Source organism: Plectropomus leopardus, chromosome 20 (assembly GCF_026936395.1).
Source record: "Plectropomus leopardus strain MGB_pleo_1.0 chromosome 20, ASM2693639v1, whole genome shotgun sequence".
Taxonomy (NCBI): Eukaryota; Metazoa; Chordata; class Actinopteri; order Perciformes; family Serranidae; genus Plectropomus; species Plectropomus leopardus.
In genome coordinates this window covers 12,304,085-12,327,841 of record NC_142195.1, presented here as the reverse complement: position 1 = coordinate 12,327,841, position 23,757 = coordinate 12,304,085, and the positions used below count along the sequence as shown (strand labels likewise).

The 23,757-nt window shown below is 37.3% G+C and overlaps 1 protein-coding gene across 2 annotated transcripts in view; it reads right to left on the bottom strand.

Moving 5' to 3' along the window:
* Positions 1–23,757, bottom strand: part of brinp1 (BMP/retinoic acid inducible neural specific 1) — a 188,124-nt gene that overhangs the window by 75,159 nt on the left and 89,208 nt on the right. For both annotated transcript variants that reach the window (XM_042509557.2, XM_042509556.2), the window contains one exon: positions 6,793–6,983. In XM_042509557.2, coding sequence (XP_042365491.1) covers positions 6,793–6,983 — 191 coding nt within the window. The remainder of the gene's footprint in view (positions 1–6,792; positions 6,984–23,757) is intronic.

Here is a 23,757-nt window from a genome sequence, read left to right as displayed (position 1 = left end):
CTTTATTTCCCAGAGTTTATCAGCTCCGTCAGTTGTATTTCACCTAGTCAGGCTGTGATGTGGCTTGACTTGAAGATTACCACAATAATGTGCATTTGTAGTGTTGCACAACCATTAGGCTAAAAAAAAAAAAAAGCTTGGTGACATAAAAATGGTCCAATGGTCATGCATGGTAACCATTTCTATTCAGTTCAGAGGAGGAAACCTCTAATGGGGTTCTTCACACTTGACCACTCAACTCGAAGTAGCCGGTGAGAAGGAGAATTCTCTTCTTTCCTCTCGAGTAATGACTCTTGAGACCACAAAGTGTAGGTGGCTAAAGAGAGAATTAGCCTCTTCTTCTTACTTTAACACGAGTCTGGTGTGCACATTTATTGCTTCATATAACTGTGTTCTTTAATGGGCAATCCCTAGATTGAGATAAGAGTGTACTGACCCGTAACTTGAAACAAGATGGCTTCAAGGTTATAGATAATATGACGATAACTCAAAGGTAGAGAAGAGGAGGCAGAGGTTAAAAATGAATGAAAGGTGAGAAATGTAAAGAGAAACAGGACAAATATAAAATGATATAAAATGGTGCAATACGATGAGATTAGGACGGATGCTGTGGCTGAAAATGATACTGGAATTATTTCTGTGGCTCATTTGTCCAATTTTAGCCACCTGGTGCATCTGTGGCAGTGGCATTGTCTCTTGCTTAGACACACTTAATTACATTTTTACCTTCATATAATGTTTCAGACCAATATTGTATTTCCAATTTCCAAAATGAGTATCTCAGTATGAATCGCCTTACAGAGTGGTGTATACGATATTGCAACTCTAACCCTTCACAGCCGATATTCCCTGCACAGTTGAGCTAAATTATTAAAGGCTAATGTTTGACATTAAGTGGACTGCAACATTTCAAAATGAAAGAAGTCTCCTGCAGGATTTCTTTTCTCTGCTAACTGCTGTAGCAAGCGATGGTTCTAGGTGAAGTATCAAAGCTGACAAGCATTTATGTTTGAATGAGTTACGTAATTATTGGACCCAAGGACCATCTTTTGTCTAGATACAAAGGACCTCCACATAATCTAAATGTCTGTATTGAGCCTAATCTTTATGCTCTTCAGCACTATCTTCAAATAATGTGTCTTGCTAAATGCTGGAACAAGTATATCCTAATTAAATCAGGTTAACAGTTCCATGTATGTCTGCAATGTACACTGTTACACTCAAAAGAGGGAAAACATGACAACGGCACTTGATTCTGAGATTACAAAGCGACAAACATCATTTTACACAACTGGAGCGACTTCTTGGCAATGTTTCATGCAAACAGTTATATAATACAGAGTTGGAGTAAAAGAGCGGATAATCTTACTAATTATATCTTTGAAATGCAATTGGCAAAGTGTGCACAGTTAGCTGCCTTCATGTGTCCCTCTGAGCTTGAGATAAGATAAGAGATTCGAGGGAGAAGCCATTTATATTTAGACTCCGACAGCAGGGGTGCTTAACTTTTATTTTGGAAGCACATCCAAAACACTGAAATCATCCATTAGCAGCATTTATTCCTCCTTACACAGTGGGTTTTTTTGTAATTGGGAATTCAATGCGACTTGAAGAATATGTAGACCTTTTTTCCCACCAACAAATGCATGATTTTAATTGGTGGTGGTTTATAATGGATTTAATACAATTCAGTTTTTTTCATATAGTCCAATATAAAACAATAACCACTTGCCTTAAGGGGGTTGACAACATATGACAACAGTGCATAAGGAAAAGTTCCCCAAAAAAACTTCAACAAGGGAAAAAATGGAAGAATCCTAAGCAAAAGCAACTGAGGAGGGATCCCTCTTCCACAATGGAAAGACGTTCAATAGATTTTTTGTGTACTGAAAAGATCGACATATGATAAAATGATGCATACGCAGAGAGACAGAGTAAGAGAAAGACTGAAGGAGAGAAATAGAGGGATGCACAGCAACAGCAATAATAACAATAACAATTATAACATTAGTGATTAAATTAAAAAAAAAAACCACATTCAAACAATTTCAAACAAAAATAGTATTATTATACTGTAGTAGTTTTTGAAAATGCTCCTTCAAAAATGAACCAGACAAGTCCCCACCCCCTTGTGTTTCCAAGTGGTATTATTCAGCCTGTTCTCACTCGCAACTTTTCAAACACCACCACTTTTTCCAAAATCGAGCCACAGATACAAACCTATCAGCGGCTATTTCTGATGCAGCAGGCAACAACCCAACTTGTCAAATATAGTTGCTTCATGAGTGAGTTTTGGTGTTAGATACTGATGCACAAAGGCACCCTTCACAGTGGTATGATGCACACTGAGTGGCGGGAGTTTGTGATACCGCCGGCATCCACCTTAGTGAAGAGAGCAAGTGAAACCCCATGATACATTTCTGTGTAAAACCAAAAGACGATTTGGACAAGTTATTTTAATACCAATGTCATGTGTTTAAGACTTAAGTGATTAAACCTAAAAACAAAGTGTTCCGCCAATGTTGTAAGCTTATTTTTAAAAAGACTATATGCAGACACTGTTCATTTCCTGTGAAAATGGAAATGTATTTTGAAAAGACACAATACATGCAACAGAGTGGCAGTATTTGACAAGTTGGGATGAGAATTATTGCAGGTGCTGCTGTCGCAAAGATAACCAAATCGCTCTCCGTTTTCTTTAGAGTCTAGCAACTACCACAGTTTTCAATTACTTTGGTTCTTTCAACACCCGCCATTTATGCTACTAATAAGAGTAAGTGCAAAGTACTGAGATTGATACTCTTTGGTAACTGAGGACAGCTACTGAAAGCTATCAGAGAAAATAAATGCACAATCTTCTCTCTGTTATAGATGTGCAACGGTTGACGCACTTCCTTTGTGCCGTAAATAAAGTCTTAATTTTTCCCGAGAGATCATACCTAGTGGCTGAAAGGATTTCTTGGTGTAAGTGAGGTTGATAGAGGACAAATCTAAGTGCAGATAGTGTCATTATTCTAGAGCCATAGTGGGGAATCAATATTAACTTCATAACCAATTCTGGACCCAATGGACAACAATAAGGAAATATTTTCAGAGTTCTGGGGTAGCCAGTGGATATCCAGACTATGACCTTCTCTTCAGTTCATCAGTCATTTCAGAAAATCTTTTTAAACATATATATCTGCATATGAATGCATATTTTACAAGAAAACAATAAAAAGCTCATTGTTGGGGTCCAATGTCTTATACCAGTGTCAAAGTGTTCTGCCTCTTTTGCTCTCCAAAGAGACTTTACCTGCCACTCAAACATGATTGGTCAGTACTACTCAGACTACAAACTGAAACCAGACTACTTTTAATACCAAAATCTTGTAGTGCTGCCTACAGATATCTGCATACATATGCAGATATCAGTGGATCAACTTCAAAAGTCGGATAAGTCGGAGAAAAAAACTTGTCTATTTCCATTTTTACAAGTCAGCGCCTGTAGATAAACCAGAGCAATACATAATGTATGATAATCATCCTCCCCCATTTACCTGAAAGGTCTGTAAGTACAAGTGCTTATGAAGAAGATAATCTTCGGGTTAAATGTGGCATGTACATAAAAATGCAATTACACTATGCATGACTCTAATGGTCTTGGGGTGTTGGTGATGAAATTGAAGCTGTGTTGTTTGATCCCCGTGCTTTCAGGGAGCTGATTCAGAAGATGGATTTTTTAAAGTTCCCTGGAATCTGCATCTTGTTATCACATTTGGTCTTTTTACCCTCTATGAAGGAGGTGATAAAAGTAAAACTACTAATTGCACGATGTTCTTTTTGCATGTGTTGTTGCAGTGAATAAATCGTGCACAGGGTATATATTTAGATACAGACTGATCATTTCTCATACAGGAAAAAACTCCTCACTGAAAGTCTGAGTTCTCTATATTTGGTAGGTTGACAGCTTCCAGCTGGCAGGCTCACCTTGCTTCCACAATATCAAAGATTGTGAGAATTCATGTTATTTTTTAAGGTGTTACAGTATGTCTTGCCTTTTCACTTATCAAATGTCCCCACATGTGTTTAGTGGGGATGGAGTTTGGTGACTGTGGGTATAAGATAGTCCTGTCAGAGCTTTGATGCAAGTTTTGGGTCACTGTCCTGCTGGAAAATCCACTTAAGCTGGACGAGATGGAATACCTGTTCAGAATAGAGTTGTGCTTCTCTTTGGTCAGTGTGGAGTCGATGCTGTGCAAGCCATCGGCCCTGGACAACTGACAAATCCACATACCTGAATGTACTCTTCATAATATATATAAATCGTTCATTTGCAAAAACAGATATCTCTATTTATATTGTTTTACCTACATCATATGTGTGTGTATTGCACACTCAAATGAATATCAATCAAACTAATGGTTCATTCATTCAAAGAATATCCTTTATGTATGTATCCTTTTATCCTATATTGCAACTGAACTCTTCATATTAAAATGTAGGTGTCATATGCTGTTTCATTTATACCTCATGCAGCAGACCCGTTATATTATATCTATCCAGTTTTAAAGAGAACTTTCAAATTCAAATTCTGACTTTTAGTAGACTTTGAAATCTTGGAGTTGTTTGGCCAAAAGCTTTGTGTTTAAACTCACTTTTTAATATAGGAAATGGATTTGAAACAGCTGCTCATTCATCAACTCTGTGCGCTTGGCTTTGCTTTATAGATGCAAGTGCTGCTCTGGCTCAAAGATGTCTTAGAAAATGTTTCAACTGATCTTTCACTGTGGTCACCTTATGATGCACTAATCTTGCACTGGAAAAAAAAAAAAAGTTCCTCAGTGTGACGAAATATCTCCAGTCTGCTTTGTCCTGCCCTCTTGTGACATAGCTGTAGTTTTGCTGTGGGAGAGCTTTTCCAACACCCTGGAGAAAAGTTGCCCCCAAACTGCTTCCCTGAGCTGTTCTGACATTGTTGCAAACAGGCAGATGAATAATCCAGGACAAGGTGGTGTTGAACCTTCAAAGTATAATCAGCTGGGGTCGTTGACTAGTGATATTTATTTATACAAAAGAACAGAGAAATATGTATTCATGAACTTGTTGAAACAGGTCTGTCTTGCTTTGTTTTTTGTTTTTTTTTTGTTTAATCTGAAATGAACAATTATGTATTTAATGAAAAAATAATCTGTTTATAAAATAGAAATATTTGTTGTTGTTAATTAAGGAAATCTTTTCAGTTCTAATTCAGAATCTAATATAAATTTTTCTGAGGTGATGTGTATTGCGCTTTTCTGCTTAGAAACACAATCCATCTATTGCGCTTTTCTGCTTAGAAACACAATCCATCTCTTCTTATACATCATATGAGCAAGTCTTAGCTATATTGTCACATGACTCTATTTGGGGGAAACGCACCTTAAACATGACCCTCTTTACACCTTGCATTGAAAGTGTTTTGGGTGACCGTATCGCAATCAGATAGAAATAGAAATAAAGCTGTAAATGCATCCAAAATTCATTTTAGGATGGATTGTGATCTGGCCAGCAAAACTGTGACCACCTCCAGTATCACTCTGGATAGTGATGGTGATATTTTAACCCTTGTTCTACTAGAACAGGTTCTGCCCTTGACTGGACTCTAGGGGTAATATTCGCCAATATAGGAGGTGCATGAGGGCATGCGCTATCTTACACAGGGCCTTGCCTGTGCTAATAGAACAAGGTTTACAATATCCTTTGTTTCCTTCACACACAGGCCTACCCTTCACTAGACTCTACATGTGGATTGCACCAACATGGATTCACTTTAAAACCTGATTAAATCAAGGTTTAAGTTTAAATTCTGTTGCACCAAACTTTAAAACTAGCTTAAAATTAAGAAAGATTCAATTAAAACCTTCCTTTAAATCTGTGGTTAGTTTTTAATATAACCTAGATTAAATTTTATTCTGTTGCCCCCCTCTGTTTTATACTTACGAGGTGCTAACAGCATGCTGATTATACATGTATGTATTTATTTAGGTATTTGTTTATGTATTTATCATTTTAATTTTTATATGACACATTTAGATTCTGTTTAGATAAATAAACTTGGCTTTTCTAAACCAAGATTAATTTTTAATGGTGCAACATAACTATGCTTAATTTTAATTCTGGATTCACTGATTTTATACCTAGTTTTACTAAACTCTGATTAGAGCTAATCTTAGATTTAATTAATCATGGTTGGTGCAACTCAAGGACGTCATATCATATGGCATCATATGGACATTCAAACAGGCATTTCCTGATTGGCCAACTACATTTACACAAATTTTAGTGTCAAGCAGAAGGTAATGTCTGTGTGAGATCTCCCGTGCCTTCTTCTTCAGCACTCCAGTTGTTGCCTGCTTGGAAAAGCAAGCAAACAAGAGGAGTGATGTTTGATTGTTTGAGCAGGGAGGAGCAGATTTAGCTCAATCAGATCTCAATGTGGAGGCCAGAGATGCATCATAATACCAGGTGTAAATTGAATCAGGATAAATCATATCTTGATACAATCTGGATTCAAGTTACATTTTAATACAAGGTGTAAAAAGAGTATATGGTGTAGCTCTAATGATCCTTTTAAGACCTGTTTTAATATTTTGCATAAAAAGACCAACCAAGTCTTATTTGCTGCCACAGAAATTCTGTTTCGATGAGGTACTTTGCCCATGCAATAATATTATTTCCATGATGCATGTTACTCATGCCTATGAATCATTTCAAACTATGTGAAAAAACTGTTAATCAAGCATGGAAGTGTGTAAATGAAGACTCTCTTACCTCCCAGGGTGGCTGAGATGAGAATGTGAGTTCCATATTTCTTAATGATGGTGTCGATGAACTGCTGAGTTGTGGGTCTGCGGCCCAGCAAGCGTACGCTGCGCTGGAATTCAGGCATGAGTGGCACGGGGTTCCTGATTAGGTCCCTTCTCTCGATTGCTGTGTTCCTCACCTTCCAACGTGCAAATTCCCTGATAATCACAGAGAGAGACAACTGCTCACACCAAAATAAGCTAATATATGCCACCACAATAGCAAGAATAACTGTAACACAGCATTAATTACAGCGTAGTAACACGTGGATTAATGCGACTCCATCTCACCAAACGCATTTGTGGGAAAACAATACACATCTGGTGGTGAGACACTGTGGTAAAATCTGTCAAATAATTAAAAAAAACTAAAAAAAGACCAGAGTACTTTAATAATAAATCAAGCAGTTCTGACCTTCTCAGATCTCAAAATTCACATTAAAGTTTATCTCAGTAAATCAGAATAAACTCAGATCTTAATGTGAAACTTGAATCTTTAATCTTGTGGAGTCTGTTGATGCAGAAGCTTTGTGTTTTGCTTCGTTCATTTCTCTGCTCTGATATTAAAATGCAAAAATCACTGTATTTTGGATTGTTCTTTGACCAGTCTCTTGTGATTATCATTTGTGTTTTCACTTCTCGTTTTCTCTGTTTAATGCTCCAGCTTGAACCTTAAAAGAAAGATTAGAATTATTGCCTCACAATTGTATGCCTCTCTGCACCACTCAAGTTGCACTTACAGTTTACATACATCTTCCCCCTGGCTGCACATACAGTTTGAAGGTGGACACCAAAGATCAGTGTCACCAATTCAGTATCTGACCAAATGACTCCCCTTCAGTTCCTTAAACCTAAACCTTGACCTATGACTACCAAAATCTAATGAGTTTATCACTGAGTTCAAGTAGACGTTTGAGCCAAATTTAAAGAAATTCCCTTAAGGTCTCCTTCAGCCATTGCATTCACAATAATGCCTTGGGCTACGGCAATCACAGACACAAAGGTATACAAAGTACAAAAACCAAAAGTTCAGCTTGCAAAACTGTGTATTATTCTCCAGTATTCTTTTTGTGTTCGGCTGCAGTTACAGATATACTTTTCAGGGTCAATATTTAAATATCCTGAGAGTATTTGGCTGTATGCTCATGTTTGTTTCTGTTCCAACTTAGATAAATATCAAGAAATACTTCAACAGACAGACATTACAGGTATCTCTTTTACTGTGAAGGTTACAGAAAAACCAAAACACACTGCCCTGAGGATAAAAACACCAGGTTCTCTTCAGTTGTCTGAAATGCAAAAAAAAAAGCACTTACACTGCTGAGCCGGTGGCTAAAGCCTGGCATATCCAGGTACTGAAATTTAGTAATTGGGGATTCATGTAAGCAGGATTGTTTGTGTGGTAAACATGTATGTATAGAAAAAGTTGCATATAAATAGTTTTTTTTGTAAAACATGTGGTTCATGGTTCATATGCCATTTAGTGGCTGTTCTGGGAGAGGAAAAAGCAAAAAAGGTTTTCTGATGCATTGGTTGACTCTAAAGGAGTCATCATTTTAATGCAAATTGAACTAGAAACTGTGAATTTCATCACCATCTGTTCTTTCTGTCATTCACAGATATGTTTCTATTTCCATATGGATTGCACACTACTATCAAACAGAGGTGCATGCTAACCTGTCATCAGGATCAGATGTGTGATACATATGTTCACACTTTCACCTGAGAGGTGTGATGTACACATTCAGAAGGCATATAGGCACATATACATTCCCCACACTGCTGAGATGAGCATGAAACTAATTCTTTTTACTCTGTAGACAAGGGAAAATGTAATTTCCCGATTACAGACTGATAGTTTTAAAAGCATTTCCTCAAAATTAGATTTAGATTGAATTTAGATATGTTTAATGATGCAGACTTTAGTGTATGAGCGATGAGCCCAATTACAGTAAGTGTGTGACATAAAGTGCAACTAAAGCGCCATCGGATCAAGCACAAACAAAAGGCTTTATCGTCTCTATAATTTCACCCTGAAAGCCTGCTCTAATTGAAATCTGAGTCTGTTCAATAAATTCATAGAAAGTCTATGTAAAAATCAACCAGCAAGAAGATGAAGACAAATGGCACACACACACACTCACGACACAATCCAAACCAACCATATTGAAGAGTTTAGGTTTTCTTTAGGCTTTTTAGATATTGCATTTTAATCTCACTAAAGCGTAGTTAAATCATGAAAAAATCAAATGGGGATTTTCTTGCTGTCCACTTCACTTTCTGAAAAAATAGAACTGTAACAATACAATGAGGAGATTTGAACAAAAGATGTATTTTACTGTTCTTATCATCATACAAAATACTTGAGAATGCCTTTGTGAGAGGCTTGTCAATGTTGTTTTCTTTTAAAGTAAAATCCTGCATCGCCTTCCAACGTTCTGACATCATTACTTATAAAAAAAAAATGATTCTTGGCAACAAATACAAAATGAATGCAGTTATATGAGAGGTAATTCTACATGTTGGATGAGATCTACTGTAAAACATTTCTGTTGCAATGAGGTTTTTCAGCAGTGACTGCATAAGTTGAACTCATAACACAATTATACATTCTATTTGAATTGCCATATTTCTATTGCTATTTCTTTAGTTGCCTAAAACAAATTTTTTTGGCAAGTGGCAAGTTAATTTTTTTCCCGGTAAGTACCTTTTGTTTAAACGGTATTATGCCTGTTCTTCTTCTCCTGTGCTGATCTAATATTTGCCTAAAAACGTTGTGCGCCTTCTTAATTGCAATCAAGACCATAGGACTTTGAAGTAAAAGATGAATTGTCAGAGTTGGTTCAGCCACATACAGTAACAGGCACAGTGTCAAGTGTTTGTGTAAATATTTCATGCAGCTGAGTGAAATTGCATTGCAAAAACAAAAAAAACATTGTAATGGTTTGCTTAACACCTTGTTTTGTGACCGAGCAGTACTATTATGTCCCTATTAAAATGTTTTTTTTGTTCAGTCTAAAAAGTGAAGAAATTATACCTACAGCTTTATAACTGCTTCACACTATGTGTCTTTTCCTTCGCAGCCCTCGGGGGCCTCTAATGACTGATTTAGCCATGAATCGGTGGGTCCCCTCAAATTGATCGTCGGTTAGTTTGAAATCTCTGACACGCAGTCAGCAATGTGTCAGTCAGCCTGAGCACAGCTTTACGGCAGCACTTTTTAATGCCCTATTCAGCACTCTATATTAGCATTTAAATTCCTTTCTGCCAGTATAGACTTGCATAATGACACGACTTCAAAATGTAGCCAACATTTCAAAGGTAATATCTTAACAACTCTCTCAAAGAAGAGGTAATTTTACACATTAAGTCCTATCAAAGAGCAGCAAGAAGTGAACATATAGCATCAGAATGTGTGAATGGATGCTTCTATAATGACAATATAGGCTTTCACAACTGACAGAGAATGCCAGCATCGATTTTTCTTCACTGCGTCTGATCACCTACATCATCGAAAAATGTTTTCCAGACAGATATTTTAAAAACGCTTTGAGGCAGATTTATAGAAATCTCCCCTTTTGAGAACTTTGCAATTCCTCAATGTTGCAAAGACACCACTTCTCATCCGACGGGACAGGGCTCACCACTCACAAGAGTACATGCTGATTCAGCTTCCACTCCTGTTCCATGACATAGCTTTGAGAGAGGTACACGTTGGCTGTTATTTCTGAAATCTGGAGCAAACATTTGAGTCAGGAGAACAGTGAGAGACATTCAGATTTGCAGAAGATGTACCAAAAATTCCCCTCCTTTTCATTCTCTGCCCAGCTCTCTCACTGCCAATTATTATATAAAACTTTATATGGCAGCCATATGTACTTGAGCCCCTCTGCCCCAGATTAGGCATGCCAGCAGATGGAACCTGCGACATGATTCAGTGCTTTACTTCACAGCTCCAAGACCGGTTTAATGACCTATCAAAGGAAGTTAAGAGGAGATAAATGGCATTGCAGCTGCATAGGAGGAAAATGGGAACGTAGGTGATTATTGCTTTATGGTGTTCAAGTAATTCATGTGGGAGGGTGAGTACATTACATTTGCCTGTGTGGAAGTGCTTGTGACCTACAGGAAAAACAGAATACATGATATGAACGGGGAGGGGCATAAATAAATAATTTATTTATTTATAAAAACTGTTAATGGCACAGACTGTTTTCTATTTACTGAAGAATTTCACGGTGCAGCCCCATAAGACTCCTTAAGCATGGGTAATGCGCACCCATTGATCCAACATACATGCATGTGTGTATTTTAACAAGCAACAATTTGGCATTTTGAACAAAGTGTTTTCTCAACGATAGAGGAGTTTGTTTTTCTCCTTCTTTGAAGAATCAGCTAAAGTCGGTTAATCCCCCTGTGCCCTCATTGGGACCACCGTTTTATCTGATTCCTCTCCAATGTTTGTCTCAGCACAGTTTAGTCCAATAAACATGAACAGTGGTTGCTAGGAAATGCATTATTGTAATCAAGCAGCCATCCTCTTGATCTTAAATAGATCAGAATGAGAATGTTTTTCACTAAAGATCATTTGCCCTAATGAATGTACCGGTGTCTCTAACATGTCTGCCTCTATTTTAGTCCTTGATAAAGAAAAGTAATGTTCTGAGCACACAGATAGTAATGATATGTACCGGGCTGGTTTTTGTTTTTCACCTTGAGCTATCACTCCACATCTGCCTCACTTGTTACAGAGAAGATTCAAGATAAATATAAAAATGCGAAAATAGCAAATACACTAAGACAAGCAGGAGGATCTCAAGGCGAGCCTGTCAAAGTCCACACCTGAGCAATAAAGCCTGTAAAAGTAGCGTTGATTTGCTTTGGATTTCTTGTATGAAATATTGATATGAACTATTGACTACAACTGCCAGTTCTTTTTAGAGCCAAATCGCAGAAAACACTCATGAACGTTCTTGAAAGCCATCTATTGAGGATAAACTAGATGCAAAAACAGAACTGGGATGGCAGGATAAAAACAAAGTAAGAAAAAACACAGAATGCATTAACACATTTCTGCCAGTGTGCCGTTTTATTTTATATGCACTAATTGGTGTTTGCAAGAAGTGTAACTGTTAACTCATCTCATCAATTCATTAACTGTAAATTATGCCATTTCAACTGCATCACTCTCCCGGAAGAACTAAACCTGATGAATTACTTTTGACTTCCGTTGATAATTTGCACCAAACTTTTTGCGATTTCAAATAGTTCATCATGCTGACCAAGAGATTAAAATTGTGCTGCTGAATATTAAAGGTAAACGGATAAACGGAAACGGAATGGGAAAGGTTATAATTTGGATTCACACCCAGGTCAATGACTCTGCAGTAGTCACATGTATTTGTCATCTCTGGCTGCGATCTGTATTGATGGAAACACAACACATGGGTAAAATCTCTAATATTAGCCCCTTGACCGGCGAATTGCAATGACATGCTGACAACAAATTACCACCATCTCCGCCCAAGAAGCAATCAAACATTGATCTGCGCCAAGTTTGAAAGAGAGATTGAATATGTAAGAGATATATAAAAAGAAGTAACCATGATGAAGATTTCATAGGCCTCCATTCTTGCTACTTTCTACTGTTTACTTATTCTCTATGGGAAAAACCCATGCACGCTCAGAAAGGCATGCTGGTCTGCTGCAGAGCTGTGTACACAGCTCTGGTCTACTGGCAATAGGAAAGGAGTCTATAGCATATTTTCAGTGGGTTTATCCATGTTTATGAAAACCTGGTCTAGACTTGCTAATTTTGGTGGAAAAGGGGCATATTATTAATGTCCCCCATTGACATCAGACTCAGTCAACTGTAAGTTCTCCCATTACTGTAAGACAGCTGTATTATTATTAAAGGCATTTGAAACAAGGTCTCATTTGTTGTGAAATAATCACAGGAAAATCTAATACAGGGAATAATGGAACAAGATGGACCAAGCCACCAGTAACCTGCAATGTGAGAAGTGGCAGGCAACAGGCTACACAACTCCAACATCTCAGCAAGTTAGACATGTCCTTTACTGTGCCCTGCTGTTATGTGGAAATCTCTCACCATGTGCAGCAGGAAATCAGATTGTGATCAGATTGTTTGGCTGCACTGCAAACGGGAAACCAACTGTGAAAGCATGGTAGTTTGTCTGTTGTATTTTTGACAAAGCATCTACAAATGTCCATGTGTGCCAAATTGCCAACTTTTTTGACAATGTGTTATCAGATACAATCCGTAGCGGTACTGTTTGCTTAAATCTTTTAAGAGTACCTTCAGATCCTTCAAGACCTTTATCTCTCTTTGTCACTCTGTTGACTATCCACAACCTCATACAAGCACCCTGCCATTTATGGAACATTGTGTTGCTCTTTCATGAAGCCTAAAAGTAAAATGTATTATATATGTATATGCCTTTAAAAGTGCATTATAGTGCATAAAGCATGTTATAAATAACTATAAATATTTACAGTGGCAATATAGTCTTATAACAACACTTGTAGGGCACTAAAATAATGCCCATAATACTTTTCTATTTTAAGTATGATTGCTTAAAGAGCAATCACTTTACTTATCTTACATGTGTTCTAAGAGGCTGTGAATATCATGGTGCTCTCTATTACCGCAACGGCTGGAAAGTGTTGCTATTGCATGTCATCACACCTTCTAGGCAGCATGTTGTCTGCTTCAATTATAGCTGGGCTGTATTGACATCCAGTGAATATTCCCTAAAGCTCTGACAGGGGCAGGAAGCGACCATCATACAGTGTGTCACCACAGGCACTTTGTTGATCCTGGCGCTAGAGCCCAGATTAAAAAACCTTGAGAGAGCATGACAGACATTCAAAGTGGAAGTGTGGTGGCACAGAGGAAGGAGAGGCACGGTTTTGCTGGGAGAAAATCTCTTAATTAATTGAGTGGGAAACTGGCTCGGCAGGACCCAGAGACAACATGTTCTTGGTCGCCTCATAAATGACATCAGAAAACAATAAAAGCAGTGTCAGTAAATCACACAACTTGCCACACTGGCTTCATGTTCACCTCCGTCCTCCGCTAGTACTGAATCAAAGTCTTTACTGTTAAATGAAATCCATATTCAGAAGAATATGTTCTTTGGTTACATCTTGACCTTTGTCAGCCTGTGGTAAAAATCAGGAATATCTGACAAAAAGCCTGCGCCATTTCCTCTTCACTCGAGGCACACAAACAAGCATTTATGATGAAAGAAACAAAATAAAAATGTTACACCTACCTATAAACATGTTAGTGTTATCAAAACACGCTGACTTTATTTGAAGCAGACTAGATGCTGTCATAAAGGGCAACAGTGAGGCACACAGCATTTTACGAGGAAAGATTTAAAGGATGCACCTGCTGTAGAAAAAAAATAATAATGCAGGAACAAAAACAGGCCAAAATATGTCTTTACACATACATCGTGCCTCCCTCTTTGACTGAAGCTGTGCAGTATTCGGTTGAATATCTAAAATGGTAAAGGAACTTTCGTAAAATATCAGAATACTTACTAAAGATCACCTTAACTGCAAGAAGTTTATCTGTGTTAGAAGACAAGAGTGTGATAAGCTCCTCAAGCATGGCACACAGTAGATGAGAGGGCAGGAAGAATCAACCCCTCATGTTCTGTACATTTCTGTGCTCATAATAATCATTTTTACATCAAGTATGTCAGAGAGGTGATGATTCATCTGTAATTTCTGTAGCTGCGGTTTATGCTCATGTTGAATTGAGTCACATCATATTATTTGAGTGTTTAATGGTATTTATAGTGAGCCTGTCTATTACAGATGAATGCACACTGAAGAATAATTTAACATTTTTTGTTGATTTTTGTTTATTTCAAACATTTTTCCTAGAAATTACATTTGTGTGTTATTAAACTGCTTTTTAATTATGTCATTGTGCCAGTTTAATCACGGTCTAGATTATGTTCAGGGACAACATGTCATTTGGGTAACAAAACACTAAATTTATGTGCCAGATAGGCTTTAGAAGGAGGTGTGGGGAGGATGGCAGGTTTACAAGGTGCAGGACCTTGACACCAGAACTTCAAGTTTAGGCAACAAAAAACATTGCTAAGGGTGAGAGAAATATTGTAATTATGGCTTTGGCTTTGGATTGGTTTTGGTCATTTTGATGTAAAATGCAATAACAAAGACTTCTGCCTTCACTTGGACAACATATGTACTTTGGTTAAGGGAAATGTCATGATTTTGGTTAAATGTTATTAAAAAAAGTAATTAAAAAAATTGCTATAGTCACCAGGCTGGCTGTTCTCACGCACTGTTTGTAGATTTTCCTAAAAACAAAGCAATTCATACATACGTAATGATAAGCCATTCATTTGTTCATATATTTTGGAAGGCTACGATCATGTGACCAATGTGCTAACAGAAGTAGAGAGGGGAGCAGTACGATCCACTTAGGAGACAAGATCAGGCTGAAAGAGTCAAAAAACTTTTCTTTTCTTACCTAAAACTGTAACTCCACGCCAATTCTACGCCACTTTATGTAGAGGATGTAACAATTCATGGGTTGCTAATTTGTGTGCATTTTTGTAGCATATCATATGAGCCTTTGTACAAGGATACATACACAATGAGCAGAAACTATACTGCAAAATTGCCGTTTTGGGCATAAAACAACTAAAATAGATTGTCACTTAACATTTTGCTGTAGTTGTATGTATACTGTACATAAAAGCTATTTCTAGGAGACAGTAAAAAAACATCAATTATGGTTGCATTCAGGTCCAAAATTAACATCCACAAAGCGCCAATCTCAGTACACTATCCACCATACTGGGACCTGCACCATTGTGGTGACACCTGACCATCTCAAGTACTACTAGTTTCGCAGCACTGTTTACCGTATGGTACATCAGCTGATCCACCAATCTATCACTTGCTGCTGGTCTACTGCTTGCTGGCGTTGCGTTCACACTTGTGAAGGTTATGAAATATCAACACAGAGGCCCCATAGTTTGAACCAAGACAGCAAACTTTTTATTGCCTCCTACATTGTTAACCTCAGTGCATTAGCTTCACTCCTACCATTATTACTTTTCACAATAAGAGCCCTCAACATATACACTGCATCACTGCTTACCAGAGGGCACTTATTCACATGCTGAGGCTGTAGTGATGAGTTGATGAATATGTTTAAATAATTTTGCTTCAGATTTTGCTGTGACCACTTCTTAAGGTTTGTACTCAACATAATACAATATTTTGCCACTGTTCTGAAACAAATGTATATGTGAAAAAGAAAAGGCAATGTATTATTTTTGCTGATATAAAAATATGCTTGGCTGCTGGATTTTTTTTCATCTACCAGCCACAGTTGGTCTGTGAGTTCAACAGTTATTATTGAACACTGGCCGCATACAAAGTAGCTAAATTTGTGATAACTTATTATGGTTACAGTGTCAAATCAATCTATTGATTGACATGCTCAAAGCGAAGAAGGATTTCAGCATCTGTTTGGCATTGTTTCAAAAACATTAATGACTGTTTAGAAATCACATTTTATTATTTGGCCTCTAGTCAAGATCATACCACATATTAATTGCTGAATGAAAAGATGTGAGACAGAGATCCTCTTGATTTAGGATTATTTATAAATTAATGAGACGAACGAAAACTACACAAATTAAGTTACAATTTTAGACAACATCTAAAATCTTTTTCATGCAAAAAAAAAAAAAAAAAAAAGCCCAAAAGGAGCTTTCTTTTAAGCTTCAAGGTTTTCATTTATAGATAAAGATACAAAATTTATCATGCTGGAAGTCTCACTATATACAAGGATACAATATTTATCCCGCAAAAGTAACACCAAATGTTTAATTTAGAGTTACATTTCTTTTAGAGTTTACATTATTATTATTTAAACCCTGTTGCTCCATTGCTTCTGCTATAGTGTCCACTGACAGCCTCTGCAGCCATGGGGCTAACCATACTTGGAAGTTCCTTCAACTTCCTTCACATTCACTCTGCAATCATCCAGTTGTGTGCGTCACCTTTCACACGCTACGTGTTTCATTTCTGGTGAGTCATTCAGTACTGCTATTCTTGCCCATATTCCCATGATGCGTATTTGAATTTCAAAAGAATTAAATGAGAGAAAAACACACTGGATAGTTGCCATTCACTGGACCGTATAAACCTGGCTTTGCATGAATCTGATAGCAAATACCATAGACTATTTAATAAAGTCTAAGCTGGAATCATGGACAGGATGCTCTCTATGATGTGTTTTTTTTTTTTTTTTTTAATGACATAAAGAAACTGTTTTGTTTTGGAGTGCAGCAGAGATGACAGAAGCTTTATCCATAACAAAGCCATAAATGAACATTTTTTTAATTTAACTGAAGAATTTGTGCTTCTTTCTCAAGATTCTAGCTCTTTTCATGGTGCCTGTGAAATGCAAAATGTCATGGAATAAGCTGGGTGTGTTTGGTGCCACTGATGTGAGAAGACAGCATCGATTTTAATGCTTTGATGAAGAATGAACCTTTCATTTTCAGTCATTTGTTCCACTACTTGTTTGTTAGGGATGACTTGACTAATACTTCAATTGCTAGTTGAAAAGGATACAATACAGTAACATCATTTTTGAACTATCTTCTTTAGTCAAATTTATTGTCGGAAAACAAAATACCTCAGAGGGTAAAAGTCCATTTCCAACAACCAATCAAAGGATTGGAGACATAAACTGCTGTCTATCTAATACTTGTTCCAAAAGTCTGAATCAGCTCCAGGCAGTGGTTATTGACGAGGTGGGAGTACTAGATAGATGGATATACTCTCCTATATATTCCAATGGCTTTTTTCGCAGGGTAGACTGTAACCAGTAAGAAGAAGGTATACTCTGTGTGCCCGTACACCCTCCACTACACCAGTGCCATTCACAGGAAATAATCTGCTCAAAATGAATCCCAATAACTCGTTTTACATAAACTCCCCACAGTTTGTGTTTGTTTTAACTAATGTAATGTGATATGAAATATCCATAAAATATGTCACTTTGTCAGGAGGCACCAGTTTACTCAATGATAGAAAAGGCATCCCTTTAGGAAAAAGGATGGGAACCGATGAAGTACACCTCTGGCTCCAACTGATCTAAAGTCAAAAGATATGGCAGATTCATGCTGACACGACTGCAATATTAAATTGTGAAATGACACATCCCTCTCTGAGAGGACTGGAACACATGCATGCTTACAGTTCTGCAAGGTCATTTAACAATTATACATTTTCTGTATTTATGAAACGATCTCAACATAACATACAGGCACAGAAGCAGTGCTTATGCAAATGGAGAACTGCTCTAGTTAGCACAAACATAATGATCCATCATAACAACTATTAAAAAAGAAACCCCGACAACAACAACAACAACAACAACAACAACAACAGAATAGCAGTCTCTAGCTAAGGCGGAGTATGGCAAAGGCCAGTCAGTTGATTTTCTTTTTTTTAAACTGAAAATGGATGCTAAATGGCATCAAGAGAGTAGTTTATAGTGGTGCAGATGCATCTTATTGGCTCCTGTGTTGTGTTTACTTGCTCACACTGCTCTCTTACATTTGTATCACTGCCTTTTTTATGATGAAAGTACGAAAGAGAGGTGAGGAAGTGAGAAATCTGGCTGCTGGAAAGGTGAGGATAATTCTTGTAATGCAGACAGGTTGAAAAAATAAGCCCATACAACTCTTAATGAATGATTCGTGCAACTATTTAGAAATTATATGAATTTTCTAATATGAGCCAAATGACTGGGATGGGGGTGGGATCATCCTCACCATGACGATCTCATTTGTCTCTGGCCATAATACTCTCTTATTAAAATTAATTAGCAAATGATCCTGCACATGGAGATTTTGCATTATAGCATCCTACATTATTTACAAAAGACCATTAAACATTCCTGAGACATCACTGAATCTTTGCCACACTCTTCTTTATAGAGCCATGCTCAGCTGACTGATAGTCGTACACCATGAGGGCCTCGACAGAAAATGCTGGCAAGCTGCTAGGACTGGGGGAGACTTTGATCCAATAATGGTAATTCCCCCATGAATGACTTTGTGAAGCGATTTTGTCTTCCCACACAGTATTGACTTATTCCCTTTCATTCTGTACATGGTGTTCCCACACAGAAACAGTGCCGCATGATCTCATCTACTTGGATACGATATATTTTCAGGGATGTAAGTAAATGTTATTACATCCAGATCGCCATGTGGCCCAGCGGGGTTTATGAATGTCCATATGCGACGCATTTCCGAGGCTGCCTCTTTGAAGAATAACTTGTCAAGGCTACCAACAAGGGGCTTCCATGATTTACATGTTGCAGTGGCTTTTTCATTTGTCCGGTTCATGTGATTTACCAGTGATAGATGAGCAGCCGAGGGCAAACACCTGGTAAATAAAACTTAATTAAGGATGTCCTTTACCTTATGGGGATAGACAGCGGGAATTACAAATGGCATACTATTGATCCTGGCATACGACTGTAAGGACAACAGAGAATAAGCTGATTGTATCTTAAAAAATCGGGGAGGAAAGTAGTATTTATTAGCTGTATTTTAAAATCTGCCAAGGGTATGCTTTGTTGGCTCATTTGTCTAGATATTAGTTTTTGGAAAGCATATTCTCCAGGAGCCACTGGTGATTGATTCAATTTCCACTTAATTTATCATTTATTTAGCGTCTTTTCTTGCTTCGAGAAATACTATGTTGATGACACTAAAGTTTACATACAAAATATATCTAGCATGACAATTAACATGGTTTGCTATATGAGTTAGGTCCCTTGCTAGCTTTACCTAGTTAGCATATGAAGAGCACACAAAGCAGAGCAACATTTTTGTAGCTTCAGACAACTTGAAGTCAGATTAATTTCATATTCTAAGCAGCATTTTTATTGCCCCATCATAAGACACAATTGCAATTTCACTTGATTTGTTCAGCTTGATTGATTTCATGTTAGCTGGTTTCATGAAGGTATGCTTTGCATGAATTGTCGGCTATTGTTTGTAAAGAGTCTCGCCACCAAAAGGGAAAATGCAATCCAACCCCAGATTCATTTTTCTTTTGGAACAAGCTTTGTGCACTTGGCGTTACACCTCACTGTATTTGGGATTTTCGTCTCTGTGTCCAGTATTCTCGTTGCTTTCTCGTGGATCTGTGCTACTTACAGTCTGGAGCCTTGTCTCTACCTCTTTTAAAAGGCCTAACCTCACCTCTGCACTGTGCTCAGGAACATTTTGCACAAAGAGAAATCAGAAGAAAATAAGAAAACACATGCAGAGGGCAGGGTCTCTATAGATAAACACACAGCCACAAATTTCAAGTGGGTCATACATGATAAGTGAGGGGGGTTAACTTTTGCATTAGACAATACATTTGTGTTTTTTTCACAAAGATCAAAGAAATAAATTAATTAAGAGTTTAGTTAGGAGGTATGATTATAACTCTTCCATGCTTGTATCAATTTTTGTTACCCGTTTTTTCACAGAAGAGTTATGCAGGAAATGGTGTCATTGTTCTTAATCCCATTAACATTCTTAAAGACAAAACTGCAATTGGTCAATTCTTTACCCGGCTATTAACACCAGACCTACATAAATCATTGAACAAACAGAAATTTAGGCAGGAATTCAATTGTCTGGAACTAGACTTCTACAGTACCACAGCACATTATAAATTACAGGGCATTGCTTTTTCAGGGTATTGTTCTTAGGCAATGTGAAAACACTATGCAATACCATATATGAAAAAAAAAATCATGGATAGAAAGATTGATTTTCTAAAAATCAAAACGCCCTACAGGTTGTATATCTGATGACTAAACTGTTTTGGAAAAAAGCAATCATCTACAGTGCATGACATACTGCAGATTTACATGAGCATGCTCCTTGGTTGGACAGTATTAACACTTATTTCTTGAGGTGAGCCCCCCATAATCTGAGACCATAGGAGCCTTGTTCCTGTGCTGCCATAGTATAATGCAGCAGCTTGACGGAATAAAAGAAAAAGAAAAAGAAAAAAAGGTCCAGGCCTTTCATGGTAATAAGGAGGCAAGGCCCAGTAATAAATCAAACAGACAGAGATACAATTGAAATCTTGTATAAATTTCAACCACCAAGAACCATTCAAAACATTATAGAATAAATTCTAATCCTATGCACCAGTGCACAGTGAAGGACTATGCACAGAAAGAGGTGGGATGTTATTTTGGATGGCCTGAGCTGTTTGCTTGTGCTTGTTTTATTTATTTTCACTTCAATACTGGCATGGGCCCGATTTCTAGACACAGCAGTGTAAATAGCACAAGAAATCTGAGTGGCTATTTTGAAATTCTCTTATAGTGCTGCTAAAAAAAAAAGCCAGATACCATCAGGAGAGAGGCCATTTAAAAATATCCAAGTGACTGTTTCGAGCTAATGGGTTTAGATAAAATTAGGTGTGCGTTAACAGTAAATCACTTTAGACTCACTGTCAATGTTCCCACATGTCTGTCAACTTAATGGTAATACTGTACACTGTCTAACAAAGATAGTTGCATATATTTCTTCAAAACCCTCTGTGAGGCAACTGACATTCTTGACAAGTGTCCCTTATATCCACTAAAAAAAAATTATCTGGTACAGAATGACTGCTTTTAATGAGGTCTTTTATATAAGATCCCCTATAAGTGATAGTCTTAAGGTTGTAAGGCATTTAAAGTACAAGGTATTTGATGGACTGCACTGTTGGCTATAATATAATAGTGTTACATATCCTGCCAGAATGATCAGTTCTTTTGACTGGCACAGTAGTGGAAGCCAAACTGTTAAGGAATATAGCAAAAATAGCTTTTTTCGTCCCCTTAACCTCTGTTCAATTTGCATATTGCAAAATCTTTCCAAGCTTTGACGTCATGCAACACGATGCCTGCAGAGTCCATCTGTGAAAAATGGTGGCATTAGGCTGGTACTGTTTTCTCCCCAGTTGAAGGGGGAATAGGATAAACAAAAAAAAAACAAAAGAAAGAGAGAAAGAATCAGTTGCGTAGAAAGGATTATGTCAAGGTTACTGCGATGTGCAAGATCAACACAGAAATAGAAAGGCTACCATCAATTCACAGCATGAGGGCTGAGTTTGGGTAGCTTTTTGATTCCTGCTGCCAACTTTTGTTTGAACTGGCAAAATTCAATTTCAGTTTCTCTTTTGAAATGTTGGTTTATTCAGTAAAGCTAGCTATGAGGTCCAAACAGAGATTGAGAAAGGTGAGGAGAACAGAATTCCCAAATACAGAAATAAATCAGTGAATGTTTTTTTTTTTTTACCCCCATTAACTGCACTGCAGTTTGTATAAAGCTTTTCAGAAAGCCTTTTGGCTGGGTCATCACTTTATTTAATTTTGTGTCTGCAGAAAATTGACCGACCCCAGAAGAAATCCTCAACAGGCTCAAGTGAAGGCAAAGGGGAAATAAACAGTATAAATCTAATTTACTTACAATCACTATGATACAGTTAATGCAATAAATATGCTCAGTGTTAACAAAGCACAGACTTAAAAATGGGTTATTCTCAAAATTGCTATATAATGGAAATTGGAAATACACTGGAAAAAAAGTGCTTACCAGAATAACCACTTTACTAGATCCTCAAGTACTCAAGAGATTTATGTACTTCAATACCTAAAACGATTCTACTTCCTCCATATTCACATGTAAGTATCTTAGTTATTAACCATTAATTGGAGCATATCAGCAAATGGAACGTGATTGCCTAAATGGAATATGATTGCCAGCATAATAGCTTTGTTAGTGCATTCTGTAATTGTGATGAGGCAATGAAATGAAAATGGATCTAATCAAAAACAATCCCTTAATTCACTTTGATCTCAAGAATTTGATGGGACATGGTGCCAGAAGCGAATGCACGGGTGAGTGACACAAGCATGTGTTTGAATCTAATTAACTGTGTAATGTGAGAAGTTCTGCTGATGAACTAGTCAGACTGTGTGGGCAAGGACGGAATGGAAATTATTATGAGCCCACGCAACAAATAATGGGATGAGAGACACTGACTCGCATTCAAAGAAAAACCCAGGATGGAATCTCAAAAAAAAAAAAAAAAGATCACTTGGAAAATTTTGTTTACATTGCATACACAAAAGCCAGTGCAGTTCAGGAGATTATCTTCCATCTAAGTCTTCCTGTATACTGTTTACAGCTGATGAAACACTTCATCACCTTCTGCATCCTATAATGAAATCACCAACAATACTCTCCCAATCTACATATAACGCTGAACCTACCAAGGTCAAGGCATTCATGCAGTAAAAAGAAACAACTGCTTTTGTGAGCGCCCTCGATGCAGCTTATTGTATCCCATCCATTTTCCGCTGAACTCAATTTGCCCAGTACTAACAGTCAGTCATACCCCAAATAAAACAGCATTATGCTGATGATTTTTGCGTACTGTATTTACTGTTGGTGTAATGGCTAAAATAAATGTCAGCTCTTTCAATTTAATAATCCCTTTATCTTTTTATCCACCATAAACAAATATGATAACAATATAATGCATTCTCTTTAATTCCAAGATATCTGAATGATTTCTGAAGTGTCATAGTATTGGTGGTGATGATAGAAAAAACAAACTAAATTTATTCCTTATTTGTGTGACAGTCAGAAAAATAGGCAATGAGTTTTGTCATCTTGCTGAGAATTGCAGCACAAACTGTGAAGAGTGTTGAGACAAATGGGATGTTTTGAGGATAGATTTCAGCACCTTGGACAGCGACAGTCCCCTTACTTAAAGAAGCCTTTGGATGCAGGTCAAATTCAAGGAGCCAAAGTGAAGTTCAGGAGAG